At 43.7% G+C, this 21,192-nt stretch overlaps 1 protein-coding gene across 1 annotated transcript in view; it reads left to right on the top strand.

Moving 5' to 3' along the window:
• Positions 1 to 18,591, top strand: part of WIF1 (WNT inhibitory factor 1) — a 40,153-nt gene extending 21,562 nt beyond the window's left edge. The window contains exons 3-10 of the mRNA XM_083815914.1: positions 11 to 119; positions 3,266 to 3,406; positions 7,572 to 7,667; positions 8,979 to 9,074; positions 10,458 to 10,553; positions 14,749 to 14,844; positions 15,406 to 15,501; positions 17,754 to 18,591. Of these exons, the coding sequence (XP_083672040.1) occupies positions 11 to 119; positions 3,266 to 3,406; positions 7,572 to 7,667; positions 8,979 to 9,074; positions 10,458 to 10,553; positions 14,749 to 14,844; positions 15,406 to 15,501; positions 17,754 to 17,875 (852 nt within the window). The 3' untranslated portion in view covers positions 17,876 to 18,591. The remainder of the gene's footprint in view (positions 1 to 10; positions 120 to 3,265; positions 3,407 to 7,571; positions 7,668 to 8,978; positions 9,075 to 10,457; positions 10,554 to 14,748; positions 14,845 to 15,405; positions 15,502 to 17,753) is intronic.
• Positions 18,592 to 21,192: the final 2,601 nt, after the last annotated feature.

Below are 21,192 nucleotides of genomic sequence, written 5' to 3'. Positions count from 1 at the left end.
TTTGTCATAGGCTGAGTACTTCTACGAGTTCCTGTCTTTGCGCTCTTTGGATAAAGGCATAATGGCTGATCCAACTATAAATATCCCTCTGCTCGGAACAGTTCCTCATAAAGCATCAGGTTTGTGCTGTTGGTATTATAAATTTTGCTCCTGTAAAAAATATCCCACAGCCAGTAAAGTCTACATGTCTTATTTTGAACTCAAGTTTTGAATTTTATTGCTAAAGAAATGCTTGCCACAGTGCTTGATGCTGAACAGTGTGAGTGCCTTGCCTGACTACAGCAGCATATTTTGCCTGAGCCAAGCCACATGAAGCTTTTGTATGTAGATAAACCAGCAGAAATTTGTGCAAATCTTTTGCATAAAATTAATGTATGTGAAACTTTATTATTCAGTGGTGTTGAAAATGGACTTGAGTGAAGGGTGCTGTAATATTCATATCATAATTGCTGCAATTTAATTGATTGCAAGCCCAATAAATTTGCAAATATTGACATTGACTCTAAAAGTAATGAAGAAGTCAGGAAGACGAAGTTCATGTTAAGCATTAAGATTATTTCCATCTCCATATAAAGCAGGTGAGAAATGTGGAAGGCTGTGCACTCAGCATCCTCTAATATAAACTAGTTTCTCCTTTAATTTTTAACTATCTGGAAAGGCTAGATCAAAATGACCCCCATCTGACTGTGTTTAGGAAAACATCTAATCTACAAATGCAGGGAGGCCAGGGATGAGATCTCCCAGTTCCAGCAAAAGGTCTGGTAACCATCACGATGGGAGGTCTGATTAAAACCAAGATGGACTTACCCTGTCTGCGGTGCTGGTAGCTCGGTTCCAGGACTAATACGGGTATGTCCACGGTGCTCCCTTATGCAGACAGTGAGCAGTGCACCGCTGTGCTTAGGATATATCAGCTGTGTTGAAGTCCTGTGTGGCATTATACTGCATCTGGTCTTTAACAGCAATTGATAATCGGTACATGCACAGTATTTCAAGCATGTTCAGTATTTAACAATGAGCCACTGGTGTGAAGGCTTTTTTTTTATGCTGCTTGCTATCCAGACTAAGTTAACTAAGTTGACTTAAATAAATAAATGCTATAAAAATATTGAAGCAATTTAATTAGATTTAAATCACCCAGGTTCCTTAGACTCCTTTGAAAATCTTATCCCCAAATCCCAGGATTGCTACCTGGGTTAGGGTTGTCGAACCTAGACACATGGCACAACATTGATATATGGTATGAGGGATGAGGAAGATGCCTTTCAGTGAGAGTTTAAAGAGCTAAGACTACTCTGCTTAGCCAAAAAAAAAAAAAAAAGATGTTTGGGAGAAGCCTTGATTATAGCATGTAGATATCTGTTCAGTGAGAAAAGGCTGGCTGCTCATTTCACAGGGGAAAACCTATGAAGATCCAGTGGTTCAAACTGGAGTCAGCAAGTTCAAAACCAAGTCAGGCGTTTTCGACGGTGGCAGTGATTAACTCTGAACACGACACCAGTGCCATGCTGGTGCCAAGGTGGCTCCACGTGAGCTGGCATGCCTGGTGCCTTCCCTGGCAGCATCTCTGCTCACCCCACAGTTAGGAATCAGTTAAATTTTCCTCACTTCTGCAAATTCTCCAGGGGAGGCAGGAGTGTAAATGTGCAAAAGGGGCAATTCTGTGGTGGGACAGTGAATCACCACGGAGCTCAATCAGGAGGGCCTTTAATGCATTTTTGTGTGCTGAGGGGTTTGGGCACGTGGAAAGTTCAAAAATATGGGCACTTCCAGTTTGGGGAGTGCTGGAGGGTTTCTGACCTATCCCCTTCAGCTTCAGATGCATGACTGGTCCTTGCCCTGGGCATTTAAACCTACAGGCTGACATCATTTGTTGTCAAATCTCCAGGCAGATTGGGGGTTTGCTACTGATGTAATGAAGTCTAGGAATTGCTGTAGTGCCGTCATTAAATTTCTCCTGTGCCTTCCTCCCCACAGCAATTTGTTCAGCTAAGTCACACACATACAAGCACAGAATTATTTCTTGCACTTGAGCTATAAGGAGGTTACTACAATTTAAGAAGTTCACTGCATTTAAACTGCTTTTTATCCCCTGTAAGAGTTTTTTTTCTTACCACATGGTTACGTGCTTCTTGTAATGATCTTTTAAAAGATCAGTGTAAAGGCACTTCAGCAATTAAATTGCTTTATAATGAAAACTGCAACAGACTTTTTAGTCCACAGGACTTACCAGAAGCAGAATGTGTTTCAGCAATAAAATTATTCCAAGGTATTATACCAAGGCAGAAAATAACAAAAATTGTCTGATTATTACATGCAATGTTTTTATAACAAGCAATTTAAAACAAACCAAATGTAAGGCTGTTAGCTCTACATTTTGTTCTGAAACCTCAGGCCAGCTTCAGAAGAAATGAATAAACAATTTCTATTAGCTGGATCTAATTTTTAAATGAGCTAGAAAGAGCCAATTTTGAAGAAATGACACAATCATTTCATCTGAAGATTATTTGAGATCACTTGTGACCATCACAGCGGAGCATTCCAGAGCTCTGAGGTATCAGGCTTGCTTCCTCATTAAAATACTCCAGATTTACTGGCCTTAATTATTTCCTTGGACTCTTTGTAGTTTAAAAGTGTTTGAATACTTTTCCTGGAAAGGCAATCTCCAAATATTGCTACACTTAACAAGTTCTGTCATAGTGATGTTCCTCTATTCATTTTAAATACTTGCACCCACAATCTTATTTAAGTGCACTGTCTTGCCAGCATATTATGGAGAAAGTTTTGATTAAATAAGTATTTTATTCAAGTATTAATTGCAAGATCCATAACAGCAAAACATACCTAAAGCAACATTTAAAAAAAAAAAAAAGTATGAGATCTTTTTAGAGAAGTTATGTGACAGCCCGTAAAAGTGAGGCTCAGAAGTGATCAAGGCAGCTTAGAAAATTAAATATAGGCTTCTGGCTCATTTTGGTGGCTTTGAAAATAGCATCCTTAGATACCTCCATGAGTAACTGCCCTGTCTGCAGGCAGAAGGATGTTTGCCTTAAGATCACTGTCTCTGCTGCAGACTATTGGGGTTGTGTCAGTAAAGCATCCCAGGCTGGCCTCCCGTGCTGAAGTTGTTCCAGCCCTGCAGGTGTCTGTGCACAAGGTGACTCTAAAGCTTATCTGTAAATACTTATTATCTCTAGTATTTCAACGTATGCTTTTGTGGATATGCATGTAAATATGAATACTGTTGTTATTGTTCTCCTTTAAGTTGTCCAGGTTGGATTTCCTTGCCTCGGCAAGCAAGATGGGGTGGCTGCATTCGAAGTCAATGTGATCATAATGAACTCAGAAGGCAATATCATCCTCCAGACCCCTCAGAACGCCATCTTCTTTAAGACATGTCAGCAAGGTAACGCTAATGAGGACATGACAAGAACTGTTAGACCAGGACAGCTCACTTTCTTCTCTTTCATTCAGGATAATAATCATTCAGGATACTAATGTGGTCACGCAGTGTGTAGCAGAAGCTATGAATTCCAGGCTGTTCTGGCTCTATCCGTAGGTTTGCAGCTCATTTGCATTTGCTGTTCATTTACTATGTGTTTACTAAGCTTCTTTTTACTGTGAACTACGTCTCCCTTAGCAGACTGGGTTGGAGGCATTCCTCCTCCTGTTCACAGCTCATCATTTCAAGGATGTTGATAGAAATGGATCATATGAGAAGCAAATGTGAGCAAATGATTTGAAGCGTTTGGAGGAGAGTCAGTACTACGGGAAAAAAGCTGAGGCTCACATTTTCAGAAATGACACATAATTTTGAGGACTTAACTTCTGGGATCTGTAGTGGGGACACTGTTTTCTGTTAACACTGTTTGGTGTCATAGTTCAACATTTCTTTAAATCTGAACTTGCACATCCCAATTGAATCAAAAAAGCAAAAATCAGAGAACTTTTGCAAAAGTTGGCTTACCTTCCTCTGGGGCACAAGATGGCAACATCTTGGTTTGGGATACAACATTGTTCACCAGCCTCATCAGCAGGTTGCGTTGCTGGTCTGATATTTACAAAGTTTATGAGACATTTGAGCCAATAAGAAAATTCACTCTTCTTTTATTAACACTTTACTATGTGTGTTGTTGATTTGATTTTGGTAGAATTGTTTGCATAATAAAGCATCACTCAGGGAAGGTGATGGAAGCTGGTCCTCAATATTTGCAGTCACCGAGCAAGAAACACACACAGGATGCATCGATAGAGGAAGGGCACCATGAAGCTAGTGCAGTGTTTACTCAGAAAGCAGGAAACATGTTTAATCAGCCAATCTATGAACTATAGACAGTATGTAATAAGACTTTCTGGATTCATTTGATACATCATGAACAGCTGTAATTATCACTTTGAACTGAGGCTGTGGAAATTGAAAAAATCCATATCTAAGATCAGGCAGCTATCCCTTGCCGTGTGCAATTGTATCAGATTAACCCGTGGCAGGGCTGATGTACAAACAGTGATAGTTTTATTCTTCTCCTATTAAATCTCCGTTCCCAGTCCTGCACTTTCTTCCCTGAGCTCTTTTCTCTGAGCTAATTGGCTGGAGTGTGGCTTCAAAGAGCAAGCAGCAGGAGCAGGAGCTGTTTATTCTTTGAAAGCTCGCTGCACCTGAATAGCCAGGCTGCTGTCTCCTTTGAAGCCTTGCTGCTGCCAATTAGCCCAGGGAAAGCAGGGGAGGGGGAGAAGAAGTGGGGAGAGGAACAGGAAGGAAAATGGGGGCTGAACGGAAGTAAAATCCATCAGACCTTGTGCACAAAGTTGTTCCCGATGTAAACGCAGCACAGAACATTTCATGCCTTTCCATTGTCAGCTCAGTCCAAAGATACTGAGCTTAATAAACTTTGGAAATAGTGTTGGGGTAATCTAATAGAGACAGCAGTTGCAGGTCTGCATTGTGGCTTGTCCAGGAAAGGCTCCAAACTCAGTGTCTTAGCAGCATTCATCTGAGCTATGGTTTCCGTGCTTTAGTTATTTTTATTATTGTTACTACTCTGATACAAAAAAAAAAAATAAATTATATTTCAAAATTTAGGAGTATTGCATCATAAAACTCAGGAAAGCTGAGGGCAATCACTGACCGTGGGCCAGCTGAGAGGCACAAGGATGGTTTTACAAGCTGTAGAGGTGGGCAGAGGAGGAGACATCTCACCCCAGCTCGTACTGGGGTAACTCCCATTGCTGCCCTCTGTCCAATGAGGTGGACACCGCAGCATTTTGGGACAGATACTGAGAAGGACGAGGATGTTCCTACCGGTTTGTATTAGTGTAAGGGTGAGTTTCCTCCCTCTGAAAGCTGCCATTTGTGGTGAGGAGCTCAGATTCCTTTTGCCTGGGCCCCAAGTCACTGTTTCCAGTCTTTCGTGGCCAGCCAGAGGGGCCCCCACCAGAGGAAGTGAGCAGAGCGAGGCAGCAATTTTGTGGGAGAGGAGAGGCTTTGTTGTGGCTGAGAGGTGACCGCACAAAAAATTGTGTTTTCCTATTTTTCTGTTTGAAATGGTATGTATTTAAGCATGCATTTTCTGTAATGAATAGCAGCTCTGCATTTGGTACAAAGAGAGAAACATTTTCAGAAAGAGTCCTAGCGTATACTGTTAGAACAAATACGATTACAAAGCCTTTACTATTATTAATACCACTGCAAACAGATTTACTTTTAAAGTAACACTTTTTTTCCCCACGTATCTATGGCCTTAGATGGAATAGTATTTTAAAATTACCCCTTTTATCCTCTCTTCTTCCTGTTTGTTTGACAGTTGCACATAGCATCCAGCCGCCTGACTGGTACATCAGATGTTCTTACCTTCTGTTTAGTCTCGGGGTTACCCTTCATATTCCAGTGAAGAGGGCGATGTTACCTGAGTGTGGCAGAAAGTAATACTGCTCATAGCCATAGCTGATGGATATGTCACCTGATAAATATTAGAAGGAGGCAGAATAATGCAAATTTATTTCAGTCCAGGGTTATGTTTTCCTTTGTGTTAAATAAGAGTTACGGTTTGAAGAATCTTTCTGGTCTGCAAGTGCACGTTGCTGGCTCATGTTGAGTTTCTCATCAACCAGCACCCCCAGGCCCTTCTCCTCAGGGCTGCCCTCAATCCATTCCCCACCCAGCCTGTATTTGTGCTTGGGATTGCCCTGGCCCAGATGCAGGACCTTGCACTTGGCCTTGCTGAACCTCATGAGGTTTGCCCAGGCCCACCTCTCAGGCCTGCCCAGGTCCCTCTGGATGGCATCCCTGCCCTCCAGCACGTCGACCGCACCACACAGCTTGGTGTCATCGGCAAATTTGCTGAGGGTGCACTCGATCCCACTGTCCATGTCACTGGCAAAGATGTTAAACAGTTAATGACGATGTTGGCAGGTGTCACCAGCTACATGTGTTTACAGCACTGCTAGACCAAAAGATAAAAAAGGCATGTGCGAAAATTACAGCCAACTGCTGTCTAATGGATGATCCTGGAGTTTGGATTGAATACATTGCAGTTGAATACGTTGCAGTTGCTGTCTGAGTGTCAGTCTACCCTACCTCAGACTTTTTGGAACCTAGGCATTCTAGGCATTCATTTTGAACCTAGGCATTCGTAGTGTCATGCAGTATAGCATCCACAGGAGAAGGACATGCCTACTCTGCTAAAACTGCCTCGTGGCCCTGGTTCCACTGATCACAAGTGATGTGCATTTTCTAATGGCAGTAGGCAGCCTCTCCTGCCTTCCTTCTTGTCTGTGGGAGATCTGGGAAGGCATTTTTGAGGAATTGCTTTTCTGCCTGGCAGTTGTGTTTTTGTGGGGTTCCACTGGGTTCATTTTGCCTCTTGTTTGATGGACTCCAGTGTTTGCAGGATGGTGATGATACCCAGATGTATTTCTCTTCCTTGTGTAATCCAGCCAGTGTTGCTAAACGCTTTAACCAGTGTTTGATCAATAGTTGAGATGTGAATAAGAGTTGGATGATAATACAGGATCACTGTGCAGGAATGCTTTCATCTTCCTTTCTGGCCTTCTTTCATCTAGCCTTGAAGCTGGCTCTTTCATTTGAAGACAGATTTCATCACTTTGCCACCTTAGGAGCAACAGATGTAGCAATTAATGCCATGCAAGTTGCAGTGCAGTCAACTTCAGGCTGCAGAATTCGAGACCAGCCCCGCATGCTAAGGGAGATCTGACCAGTAATGCAGGTCCTGCAGCAGCTGCCTGCTTCTTTCCGCGTGGAGAAAACGGGGCTGGGTTGTGCGGAGCACCCACATCGCTCATTCACTTGCAGAACAGCAGAGCAATGTGCATGATCCGCCAACGAGCACATCGTGCATTTGTCTGCACACATGATCAAACCTGCATTTGTAGATGAACACAAAGGGAAACAATTTCTCTTGAGGAAAGGTGAATCTCCACTTTGGCCAGCGTTTGCCTGTCCGTCAGCAAATATTTTTATTGTTATATCAAAGGTGTATATTGGTACTAGGGAAAGTGGAGTGACAGCTGAAGTGTGAAATATCCAACTAAGATTGTCGTTATATTTTATGAAGCGGAGTGTCCAGGAGGATGCAGAAATGGAGGGTTTTGCAACGAGAGACATGTCTGTGAATGTCCAGATGGATTTTATGGGCCTCACTGCGAGAAAGGTAACTTAAAAAAATCTTCTCAACTCTCTTCTTTACAATAATCTCAACGAAACTACAGCTAGTGCATTGTAGCCACTCCTAAAAATATGAATGGCCTATTCTGAAGATTTCATATATTTTGAGTCCACATATCTAAGTGAATTACTGTTATGATCCATGTTCTAATGGAAACATTAACTGCTCAGAAAAAAAAAAAAAGTTTCCTTGCTAAGGTATTGTTTTTAACAAAAGCTGACACAATTGTTAAGGGGTCCTTAATCACAGAGAATCCATTTGGCAAAAGGATTAAATAAAATTCTTCTGCTAATAAGGACTAGCTGGAAAACAAAGTACGGGACTTTTGTTCTGCATTGGTTTATTTGGAGATAAGATCTAATTTGGAGGCAGACCGACAATGAAGTTAGGGAGATGAAGGAAAGAGTCTCCTTTTCCCATCTATTAGTGACTAATAACCCCAAATAACATCTCCAAGAGTGAGGGGCTAGGACATTGGTGTGACTTGGTGAGGAAAGTAGCTCTTCTTTCTGTTTCTTCTTTCCTCCTCTGCCAGTGGGAGACCCTCACCAGGGTGGCCTGAGATGGAGCAACCCCCCCTGTGGGCATCCTACTTCAATGTCATTCTCTGCTCAGCTCCCAGATGCTCTGGCAGCATGCGAAATATTAAATACAAAGGGTCAGGGACTGTTCTCTGGCCTGGAGGCCAACTGGCATGACACAGTTTGCATTTGTGTGTTTAATAAACTCTCCTAGCTTCCAAAGCAAAAACCTCCAAACTCCTGGCTGGGAGGAACCCGTGGCTGCTGCTCGCCCCAGGGCTGTGCCCGGGCGGCCAGGGACAAAGCCACGCCAGGAACAGCACCAACAGTTTCACAAGATGGATGATCCTGTGCCCCCACTTGGCCCCACGTCCAGGCACTTTTGAACTCTCTCGTATGGACGCAGCCTCGCGGCATGTACCAATTGTGGGCAACCACGAAATGAAACAGTGCTCCCTGACATGCCTCCCTGGAAGAGCCTCGTGGGGTGGCCACGACTGCAGAGGAGTTTTGGGAGAGTGCAGGGGCTCTGGAAGAAGTTCAGGGGGAGCGTGCAGGACAGTCTGGCCAACAAACCAGGCCATGCTAGAGGCTCCCCTCCCCTAAATTAGGTAGCAGTGCTTATGCACAGGTATGGAGTGGCAGGAGGGGGGGTTCCCAGGATCCTGCCTGGGAACCCCACTAAATTGCTGACACCTCTGAGCATATCCCCTAGAGAGACAGTCCTGTCTGCAGTCACGCCGGTGATGATTCTCCTTTTCTTCCTGCTCCTCAGCGCTCTGTGCTCCTCGCTGCATGAATGGCGGGCTCTGCATCACCCCCGGCTTGTGCATCTGCCCCCCCGGCTTCTACGGCATCAACTGCGACAAAGGTAACTGCAGCCAAACCCCTGGGTGCCACCTCCTGCGGCCACTCGTTCCTCCCCGTGCTAATTTCCTTCTAGGAGTGCCTTTTGGAAAGGCAAGCAAGTGGTGAAGTAAGTTTTACAGGACATAGTTTTATGTTTCTTCCTGAAGCTGGGAGCTGCAGGAAGCACGCAGGGGCACACAATGCTTTTGCAGCTACATGTGCAGGCATCCGTACCCGCCGGCTGAGTGAAGGGTAATTTAGGTAATCTCTTTAGCTGACCCACTGAAAGCCATGGGACCTACCACAAAATTCGCTTAGGAAAATAAGCGATCTGTATTTGAACTTTGGTTTCCTGGAGTAGAATTAGTTTTACTAATTAGTTAGTACATTAATTTGCTGCATCTAGACACACAAAAAAATAATAAACAGTCTATTCATTTTTTGTTGTTGTTGCTGCGCTGTGGCTCAGGGATACAAAGGAGCAATCAGTTGTTCAGAGCAGTAATTTGGAACACTGCAAGCGACCACATAGAGAAAACCAAGTGGTTCGCTGCAGAAATACCACTGACCTGCTCATGGCGGAGAAGATTGCAGAACACCACATTGCTTTTGTTGTTGCACAACTACATGAAGTAGAGAGCAAATGCAAAAGGCCCTAGTGGTCTTTCCAGCAAAATAATGGGAACATTTCTAGGCCTTGAGGAATGCTCGTACAAACTGCTGGAGTCAAAATCCTTCTGACTTCTGTGTAGTTCTTTATGAGACCTTTACTGTATTTTGAAAATGTTTCGAAAGTGCACTGCAATGAAATGCTCCCAATGTCTTGAAGGAAGTTTAACTGCGAGATTAATGTGAATCCCAGACGTTTGATGAAAAGTCACATCCAACACAATGTAAGTAATTTAGCAAGTGAGAGGGACAGCATTTGTATCTGTGTCACCACACAGCAAAAACTTATAAAGGTTTCTTTGTAGCTAAACCTCAAATCTCCTATGGCATTAATTAAGAGCTGTGGTGAAGTGTCTTCTTGGGGAAGTGACTTCCAGTCCTAGATTGTGCTCTTTATACCACACATGGCCAGGTTCAATAGCGATAATGACTTGATCTTTCAGTGAGCTCCACACGTGAGGACTGATGAAGATGTAACACAACCTGTCCTTGGGAATCTCATTGCTGTATTGTTCATTTGTTTGTCTCTTTCTATGGACTTGTGTGTGTCCGTGTAAAATATTATGTAGAAAAAATTCAACTTCAGTCTTTCTTTGTAAACCACATGAAAAGGTTTTAATGCAACTTTTTGAAACCTACTCAATGTTTATTTAGGGTGAGCAGCAGAAAAGATTAAAGGCAAGTCAGACTGAGTTCACATTAGTGATTTAGTTCATTCCTGTTTTATTTGTTTCAGCAAACTGTACAACAACCTGTTTAAACGGAGGAACGTGCTTCTATCTGGGAAAATGCATTTGTCCTTCAGGATTTGAAGGAGACCAATGTGAAATTAGTGAGTAGCATCTCCATGTGCTTGATTTCCCTTACATCAACTTATTCTGTTGTCAGTGTCTAAATCACTGAGCGTGACCTGCCTCTGCTGGTTGGGACCCCCAGAGAGCCAGGTGCCTCCAAGTGAGATCCTTATAAATAAGTTTGACTCGCTGCTAGGCTGCCTCACCCCCTACCTTGTTCTGGTTTCACTAGTAACTGGGCTTGGTAACTACCTTGAAGGCATAGGTTTGCAAGCACTACGCTGTGGCAGACTGATGCGCTGCTGCTCCAAGTCCATGCGGGGCAGCTATTTCCAAAAGTTGCAGCAATTCGCACTTGTGCACAGCAGATTAGGTTTAAGCCCATGCCTCTAAAAGGGCTGCTGTAAACCAGGAGTGGATGGGTTTGTGGTAAAGGGAAGACTGAACCGTAAGAGCTGAGAGCTTTCACTTAATGTATTAAGTTGCATTCACATGGCAACTTGAAAATCTGCATCGCAAACATCAAAAGACTTGATATTTTCAGAAGTTTAGCATCAAAGCAATTGAAAATATTTGAGCTCATGGCTGATCTAAGTGTGCTGTGTAAAGCTGGGGGTGGAGATGTGGCCAGGCTGGAACAGACCTGGGAGGTCAGCTGTCAGGCATTTGATCTTGCTAAAAGAAGAGTTTTCTCACAGCTCTGTTAAATTGGATTAATCCTATAGTTCCCCACACTTGAATGGAGTATGAGCATTTGGGTTTTGGCAACATACACCCACATTGTTCGTTCTGGGCTTAAAGCTTCTACCAGGACACTGTGTGTGGAGCTTCCCTACCTTTCTGTTGTATATAATCCCACTGACTTTCAAAGAGCCATCACAGGAGCACAGAGAGCAGCATTTGACCTGGGATGTGTACGAGGTAATTCCTTTGTATGCATCAGTAGAGACAGGCTCTCTCACAGTGACGAAGTGCCTAGCAGCAAAGACTTGGAAACACATGGGAATAAACTCTAACATGCTGTCAGCCAATACAGGACAATACATTAATTACTATGCAAAGAAAGGACACGGATACCTTAGGACCAACATTTTGCACAGTATTTAAGTGTAAATAAAAGGTGGATGTATGAGAATGTTTCACCATATTTCTATGCATTTCAAGGCATTTTGCAACTCATTTTTACCTAATAAAAACTTGAGCCAAACAGAAGCAGTAAACCTGTATTGTTATGAAATTATTAACAAAGATGGCCCTTTGATATAAATCCAGATCAGGTGTCACCAAGACCAACAGAGTGAGTTTCTACTGAATTTACTTTTTTTTTTTTTTTTTATACCAAGTTCAAATTTGACGTTCTGACAGAATGTCATTTCTTTCTTTCTTCCCCAGAAAGTCAACTGTGTTGATACTTCTCAGATAAGGAGTAAGGCTTGGTTCAAAGTTCAAGGAGTAGGTTATTTTATGCCAGTGTTGTTGGTTATTGGGGCTGGGGGGAATTCTTAGAACTGATATTGCAGAATGTATAATGAAGGGCACTCCATTTAACTGGTCTGTCCCAGGGGCTCTAAAGCTCATCATTGTCTACTGCTGCTTGGAACAGGTGCAATTGACTTTGGCTTCCTGCAAAGGCTTACCTGTGCAAATTCAGTTAAATCAATTAAAATACAAGCAGTAAGCTAGTTCCTGTACAAAAGAAAGAAAAATGTTCAGGCTCAGAGGATGCTCAGAGCTAAACTGGAAATCTTTTGATGAGAGCAAGTAAAGCACTGCACTTGCCTTGGCTTTTGTAAAGCTGGACAGCAATTGTTTGTATGTGACGGATGGCTGCTACCACCTCTGGGCACTGCCCCAGCACCAGCACAACAGTGGAGGACTGCAAGAAATGCTAGATGAGGCTTAAAAACATCAGAGGGGAAACACAACTCTTTCTGTTTTCTTAGATCCAGGGCCAGCTACATTCAGTCATGGGGGTCTTGAAATAACAAGGGGAGAAAACTTTTCAACAGGCAGAAAGCCACCTTCAGAAAACTGAGAAGTTTTTTCTTTTTTTTTTCTTTTTTTTTTTTTTCTTCTTCCCAGTGTTGTTTAAAGATTTTGAGTGCTTGTCTGATAGTTGAATCACTCTCCAGGAGTCTTGGGAAATTTACTGAGCCCAGCCTACCATACTAGCAAGCATTCACAGTCTTCCAGACTTTTTCTCTAGCTATAGCTGTGCATTGTCTCTAATTAGTGTTGCAGTCTGAGAAAGGAAAGTTTTATTTTGTTTTGGATTCCCCCTCCATTTGTCACCGTTTTGTTGCTTTTCATTTCTCATTTAATAGCAGAGAGTTTCCTCCATTCTGTGAAAATATTTTATTCTGAATTTAACTGAGCTGTGCTGAGTCAAATGCTTGCCTAATGCATCCCTGTGGAAGTCTGTGCCTTGACCCACATTCTCCAGATTTACTTCAAGAACTAGGAAAATTCCTGGATTTCCTTAGCATTGCTCCTTTCAGTCATTACTCCATATAAAATTGCCTACAAAGTAGAAGGTCCACAGGTTCCCTCTCCAGAAGTTTCTGCAAGGAAATTGCGCTTTTGCAGAAACTCTCCTTAGCACTGCTTGTTCCTCTGACTGGTTATAAACTTGTTTTGGGGCTATTAAAAAAAAATTATGCACGTCAGGAACAAATGTTTCTTTTATACTGACAATACACACATGCATCGCAGAAGTCTGGTGGGGTTGAGAGCCCAGCAGGCACTCGTTGGGGTGTTTAGTTCCCAAGGGGGCAGTCTGTGATCATGAGATGAGTGCATTTCCTGAAGTTTTCAGCACAGCATACCAGCAGTGGAAAGAAGGAGTGCTGGTGCTCAGATTATCGTGGGCAAGTCTCTGTCACTATCCTAAGAAAAAGGAAAAAGGAAAAGAGGGAAGAGAAGAGAAAGGGAAGGAGGGAGAGGGGAAAGGAGGGAAGGGAAGGAGAAGGGAAGTGATGGGAAAGGGAGGGGAGGAGAAGAAAGAAGTGGGGAAGGGAAGGGAAGGGAAGGGAAGGGAAGGGAAGGGAAGGGAAGGGAAGGGAAGGGAAGGGAAGGGAAGGGAAGGGAAGGGAAGGGAAGGGAAGGGAAGGGAAGGGAAGGGAAGGGAAGGGAAGGGAAGGGAAGGGAAGGGAAGGGAAGGGAAGGGAAGGGAAGGGAAGGGAAGGGAAGGGAAGGGAAGGGAAGGGAAGGGAAGGGAAGGGAAGGGAAGGGAAGGGAGTTTGCTGCCCCAGGTTCCAGCTTTTGTTTGCTCACAAACTCAGGTAAATACTAGTGCTAAATCTTAGAGATTTAATTAAGTAAATAATACAGACAAATTCTAACAAGGGACTGAAAACCTGGTGATCAAGGACTTCATGTTAAGTGTGAGGAAGGCCCTTGGAGGCTTCTTGGCATGAATCAGGCCCAGCAGAACTTGCATGTGGCTCTGCTCCATCAGCATGGATCTCTTCCATTCTGGGTGAGTCAGGGCCAAACAGACCATCATACATAGTCAGACCCAGCTTCTTCCTTTGGCAATGTATGAATGTGAGGGAAAGTAATTTCCGGACCAAAAGCCTTGAAAAATGTCTGCCAATCCTAATTACTGTCACCAAAGATGATCTGTTCTTTGCAAACAGGAAAGAAGGGCATGTTTTTGTAATGCGCCTTTAGTTTCTGAGCTGTGGCATGGAACATTCCTCACGGCACCACCCACAGTATCGTGGTCCTCCACAGTCTCTTGTCACAAGCTGCCAGGCCCAGATGATATACTTATTTTCTGCAAGTGGCTGCCGTACCTGACAGTTTCTGAGCTTCACATTGCTTAAAATCACTCTCCTGCACAGCCAGAGTTTCTTCTGGATTCCACACTTTGCAAGTACCAAGGGGAACCTCCGCACCCATGGAGGGTGATGAGAGCAGGAGGTGACACTGACCAGTGGCATGGCGATACAGCAGAGTCCAAGTGGTTCAAGTCTGGGTGAACACTGCTTGGACACATGGACTTTGGCCATGTGCCCTTTTTGTCCTGTTTTCAAAGCAGAAGAATGCATGTAAATGGGGAGCAAAGACTTGCAGAGGAGTCCTCCTGCCGGATCTGCAGTGTAAGATCACACTTACACCAGAGCCTGATGAGTTTTTTGGGTACAAGGCAGGCCTCTCAGACAGCCATCAGGAGTACAGGGGGACTCTTCTGGGGGGTAAGTCCCTTGTTTTCGTGTTTTCAATTTCTAGGTAAATGCCATCAGCCCTGTCGAAATGGAGGTAAATGTACCGGTAAGAATAAATGCAAGTGCTCCAAAGGCTACCAAGGAGACCTCTGTTCAAAGCGTAAGTACCACAGCACTCGGTCAGTCCTTGTTGGAGTATCGAGCTCACACAGGACCTCTCCCATGATAGCAGCACTAGCTGCTCGTTGTCAAAGTATTTCAGGTTAATTGACTTCCTGGACATACAGCATACACCAGGCTTCAGGGAATTATGAAACCAGACACGTTTTTACAAAAGCCCCCCCAGCAGTCTGGTCTGCATTCTGGGCTCCTATAAACCAGCAACGTGTCAGTGTAGCAATAACAGATGTTCCTAGAGAAACGCTTAATGAAACGCCGGGACGTTGCAACATTAAAACCTGACAGGAGCACTCCGCTGGCCGCCTGTGAGCATGGTGCTGGGCCAGTGTCCTGTCCCACCCACGATGGCAAGGGCCTGCTGGGCCTCTGGGCTTGCTTCTCCCTGCCAGTGTCCAGGCCGGAGCTGCTGCTGCCGTGGCGGGGTGAGCTGCCCCCATGCCTTCTCTGTGGGGACCCCCGCCGATGCCAAGGCCTGCAGCATGTTGTTGGGAGCACGGGGGAACCACGTCGCCAAGTCCAACATGTGCCCACTCTGTTACAGCTGTCTGCGAGCCCGGCTGTGGGCTGTACGGGACCTGCACTGAACCCAACAAGTGCCAGTGCAAGGAAGGCTGGCACGGGAGGCACTGCAATAAAAGTAAGTGAGAACCAGCCCCCCGAGTCCATGCCGGGGCTGCTTATAGATGCCACACAAAAATGGCGGCTTCCAGAGCCTTTCCACCATCATCAAGAACACCACCCTCCCCTTTTCTCTTCATCTTTAATCCCAACAATAAAACAGAGATTTTCAATTCTCCATAATGCTAACTACTTTAAAAAAACACACTCAGAACAGTTTAAAATTGTTTTACAAAGCTGGCCCTTCCTTTCTTTCTGTATCAGAAGGTCTAGAGCCTGGTGTCAGCTAGGCCTCTGGGTGACCTCCTGTGTCTTCCACCTGTGGTGCAGGATGGGTTGGAAGTCCCTCAGTACTCCCCAGTAAAGCCAGCTGGCTTTAAAGCATCATATAGGCATTTTTATGCATACAGCTCCGTCAGGTCTTAAAGGCCATTTAAACTTACAAAAAAATTAAGTGTTCTTTAGAAACTTGGGGGAAAATTTTTAGGCTTTTGCAAAATCTATGCTTACCATCTTTCATGTTTTCTTCTACTCTTCCCCATTCGTGCTCCACAGACTCTGAAATATGTTGTCTCAAAGCAAGGTTGAAGTCCTTAAAATCAATTTCTGTTGTGCTTATTTGATATCTAATGGGGCAACTGATCATTTCACTGGATTTAAGACAGCACTATAAAATTATTTGAAATATAGTTGGATATATCCAGTAACAAACTCAGACTTAATTTTATATTTGATATGCAATAGGGCTTTATAAGCAAATCTTCAAGAGACATTCCGTACATTTTCCGATGAGGGATTAACATTTATCTTAAGCACTGTTGGCAAACTATTCACATTTAATGTATTCAGTAGTAATGATAAAAAACTTTGCAATATTTTGCAGCTATAAAATGCACCATCTAGGCGTACGAAATGTAAATCTTACATGGCAGCATCAACAGAATGATCTTTTTTATTAAATGCTTTTGATGCCTATGATGTGTATCATGTTAAAATGTATCAGAATATATGTAGTTGTTTCAGTAAAATTGAGTATTAGCTAACTGAAATGAATTATGCCATGAAAATTACATTTGGGGAGTCTGTTTTTCTGCTGTTAGCTAGTAGGCCTGTATTTAATTATTTATGTCATTCTCTGAAGGAGAAATACCATCAGTATAAGTTATGGTTAGAAAAAAGGTTACATGGAAATCAATACAGACTTCAATTCATAAGTTCAATATACACTTTTTCTTCCTGTAATACTATTGTTATAAAGAACTGAGATAGCAAGTGAAAAAATTATGTACTAGGAATGAACAGCACCAAAGAAGTAGTTGTCTGCAAACCAAAAACAAAATACAGAGTTCCACTGCACTATTAGGAAGATTCAGTAGTTGCACATTATTGCTAGCTCCGAGGTTTTAAAACCTTCATTACGTGGAGTTTGGGCACAGACCTCCTGCATTTAGCACTGCAAAACTCTCTGTATTCAGCAAAGACACCGAAAATAGACCATCAGGGTAAAATTTACCTCCATTTTAAGTACCTATGTAAGGCTTAAAGGGCACATTCAATTCTCTGTGGGATGGCAGTTCACATGGGGATTAACATCACGGTTTAGAAGGACCATCTTAAAAAGTTTGTGTTTATATCAAATGAATGGCTGCTCAGTGAAGCTATTTTCTTAAAGAGAAGTGGTTAAGAAAACTGAACCTGGGACTCAGGTTTTCATAGTAATTTATACAAGCTTTACGGAGTGAGATGGGTAAATGACACTATGAACAATGACAACAGGATACTTTGAATTCCATATTTATTGTTTGTTTTTACTTTCAACATAAACCAGCTCTGCTAAGCCTGTTTCAGACTACTTTCTTCCCCCTAGGTGCTTACTGTTGCTGCTGTTCTTTCTTTTTGTGTCCTGCTATAAGACAAAGCAAAGCTCACATGCCTAATGCAGGTTGAACCCAGAGGGATGCTCAAGGTGACCCATAGTGCTTGCTGGGGCTCATGGCTGATGTACACACTGCTGCGGTCAGTGCAGGTGTGAACCTGTGGCCGGCTGACAGCCTGAGAGGGCTGATGGTCCTGGTCTTTTGGGGTTAAGCCTGCCCGACAACATCCTGTGCTTCCCAGGGCCAGGGAGAGGATGGGGAAGGGACCGCATGGGTGTGAGATGCAGCAGGACTCTTTCTTCAAGCAGGGGGACCATTTCCACTTCAAATATTAGCAGTGCATCGTGAGGCTGTTTCTGTGGTTTCTTTTCTCTTGAGCTGGGTAATTTTCCAGGGTATGGAGCCAGCGGTCTGAGCGCCCTGAGGCCGGCCAGCACCAAGCAGAGGCAGCACACGCCTTCACCCAAAAAGGCGGAGGAGAGGCACGCTCCACCCGAATCCAATTATATCTGGTGAACTCCAACATCTGAAATGGTTCGTGTTACACAAAGTTCATAGCCTTCATTAACCTTTCATGGATGGGATGTTAAAACGCTGTTCACTACAGTTAAGATTACTGGCTGGAATTTTATTAGCTTCATTATAAACCACTGAGCTGATATTTACTGCTCTTTTTAAGTTTTATAAATACTTCTATAGCATGATTATATAGGCTTCTTCTTTCAGTGCTTTGGATGGTGTTTTGTACTATACTTTGGTTATGTTTAAACTGCATTTGTTTTTATTATATACCTGCAATATAACATTTTCCAAAAATTAAGTAACAATATTCAAGCAGAAAACCTCCTAGATGCTAACCTGAATCATTTCAGTGACCACAGATTTAGCTTGCCTAAGTCAAAGGGAAGTTGCCTTTTACATTTTTGCTATTATGTATTTAGACTTTTCCCTAAGAAAAATAAATAAATGTTACCTAATTTAAAAACTGAACTACTCAATTCAGCATTATTTTTGGCCTTACGGTTTTGCAAAGTGTTGTGTATTAAAAATACACTGCGGCAGTGCCATGTAAGCAATATAATATATTTAAAACAAAGTAGAACTATAATGTATGAACTTTTTGCATTGGCTTGAAGCAATATAATATATTGTAAACAAAACAGCTCTTATGTAATAAACTTTTTTATACTGACTGTTATGTATAAAATAAAGACGCTGCTGTAGTTTTTCGAGTACTGCTCTGCGGGGCCTGCTCCAGTCTCATCAGCACTGGTTTGGGATGATGGCTTCCCCAGAGGACTCTCATAAACCAGGCATGGACTGGTTTCCCCGTCCCCTCTTCCCTGCTGCTGGTTTTACTGCACCAGTCTCAATGGCAGTGCTCTGGCATTGGGCATTGCACATCCAGAAGAGCCAAGTTTTGGCCTGGTTGTGTCCCTGTTTGAGGCTCTCAAGCAGAGTCCCAGATGTGGAGACTCAGTTTTCACTTGCTCTATAGGCTTCCTTTCAAGTGCTGCCTTGGAAAGGCAGAAAAGGAGGAAATCATCCATCCCTGGTGATGTTTGCTATCCCAGGGTGATGCTGTCATGTCATGGTATGCTCAGACTCCGTAAGGTCTGGGTGCTCCATCCTGTGCCAGACACAGGCCATTTGTAGTGTGATGTGGACAGAGGGCAATGCAGATGGTTCTTTCCATGCTGAAGAACAACATTCATTGAACAAATAAATATTGACCCTTGCTATACTGCAGTTCTGGGAGCCTTATTGTCTGGGAGAAACATGAATAAAGAAATACACATAATTTTGGGCACAAAATCAATCTTAATGAGTGAAAGGTTTTGAGATACAAAGGGAAAAGACCAGTTTATTAGCCTGATCTTGCTGGTCTTATTTAAGCAATGGGCCCACGGACCAATGCAAAGGACGTGCTTTGGCCAGAGAGGAAGGTCAGCTCTCTGAGGGGCCGTTCTCACACAGCCTTCCTGTGTTGTGGCTGCAGATGTGAGCCCACGAGCCTGGTCCCACAGGAGAACACCCCTCGGTGCCCTCTGGGTCCAGTTCGGGGAGAAACATGAGTGGGGAAGCTCTGGTTTGCAGCAGAAGGAGCTTCCTTGGCGTAGGTGTGTGGCTGTTATGGCTGGTGGGCCCCAAAGCCATGACCTCCAGCCCAGCCCTGGGCCAGTGCCTCCCACAGGACCCGCGGCACCTCTCCGGCCTGCCAGGGGCTGGCTGGGGCATGGGGTGCTTGGGTGACGTTGCTGTGCTGTGGAGGGGCTTGAGGAGCAAACCTCAGTCGCCAGAGCACCCCCCTCTTCTCTTACCTCTGCCCTTGCAGCCTGTGGACCTCTCCTCAGCACATCAGCTCTCCTTTGGAAAGGATCATTGGCTGTCTCTGCAGGCAAGAGGGCAAAACACCAGGCACTGGTGTGACCAGGGCTTCTCCTGCGGGGCAGGAGAGGAGCCCAGCTGCTGCCCCAAGTCAGTGCTCTCCCAAAAGCTCCCTCTTAGAGTCCTAAGAAAGTAAAAGATGGGGGGGCCTGAGGCACAGGAGAAGACGGGTGATGAAAACCAGGGAAGAAGAAAATAAAAAAGGAAATATTTTGGGGGGCGAAAATGATTTTTTTTTTTTTTAATGAAAAGCAATGTAAGAAAGAGATTGATACTAGGATGAGGTTAAATGTGCAACCACCATCCACTACATGGGACAAGTGACTCCTCTGGGTCCAGTGATGTTTCCATGAAGAGAAGTTATCTTGAAATACAAGTCTGGTTCAGCTGAGTGTCCTACACACTGGTAAACAAACAAACACTTGCAAGGCATGTCTGTTTTTAATCCACTTGGTTCTTCCTCACGCTGGTGTATTTATCCTCATGTTTGCAAATTCAACCATTTATTAAAGGACTGAATTTGTCCTGAACAGAAAACACACCTACTGCTCTGTGCTTCCAGGGGTGCTCCAGGAGCTGTCTGTAAATTCAGAAGTCACATTTTCCAGCTTTTTGCTCTTCGTGAGACAAAGATTGGCTGAAGAGATCGGTCACACACGGCAGGAAAAAATGCAGAAATTTCTGACTTAAGATTCGTCAGAAATCTTGGCTGAACTTTTCCTGATCCCGTCAATTTCTTAGAAAGCGCTTCCTTAAAAATAACAAGTGTATTCTTTGAAACTGAATAATTTATTTTGTTATTTGTTCCAGAGACACTAAGTGCTGCTGCATTGTTTTTCTATTTTCACCACTGATTTTGGGAAAGACCATTACTCAAATGTAGAATATGGTCAGAAATGTTACAAAAAGAAAAAAATGATCCTCAAAGATTCCCAGTGCGTGTGCACTGTAACACAACTATTTTTTCTTAAATTACATCAACTTCCCACGCAGAAATTTTCTACCATAATCATTGATCATGATTCGACCAGCAGTACCCTCTCCAGCCCTCAACTGCACCAGCACCATTTCCTCAGAGGATGTTTTCAGGTGCAGCAATGCCACAGCAGCTAGTTAAACAAACAAACAAACAAAAAGCCTGTCAAGTAAATGAGTCCCAGTTGCAGTTGATCCATTGTTGCAGCTCTGACAGGGTGGCTGCATGAAATCCCTGCGTGGCTCCCAGGGCCAAGTTTCCACTGGAGCTCTGCTCCTTGCTTGCCCCATGGTGCCACGCAAACTCTCGTACGCTCTTAAACGGGTGCTTATCACAGCAGAAAGTGGAGAGGAAAGATACCTGTCTTTGTTAAGAGAGTTTAGAAAGGTGTGTAGCCAAACCAGAAGCCAGGTGCTCTACTCCCTCAGGTTACTTTCTGAAGCACAGAGAGCAGCAGGGCAGGGGAACA

The sequence above is a fragment of the Anser anser genome (genome assembly GCF_964211835.1).
Source record: "Anser anser genome assembly, chromosome: 1".
In the NCBI taxonomy this organism is placed as follows: domain Eukaryota; kingdom Metazoa; phylum Chordata; class Aves; order Anseriformes; family Anatidae; genus Anser; species Anser anser.
Note: the sequence above shows the minus strand (reverse complement) of the source record. Positions and strands in the feature narration are given on the sequence as shown.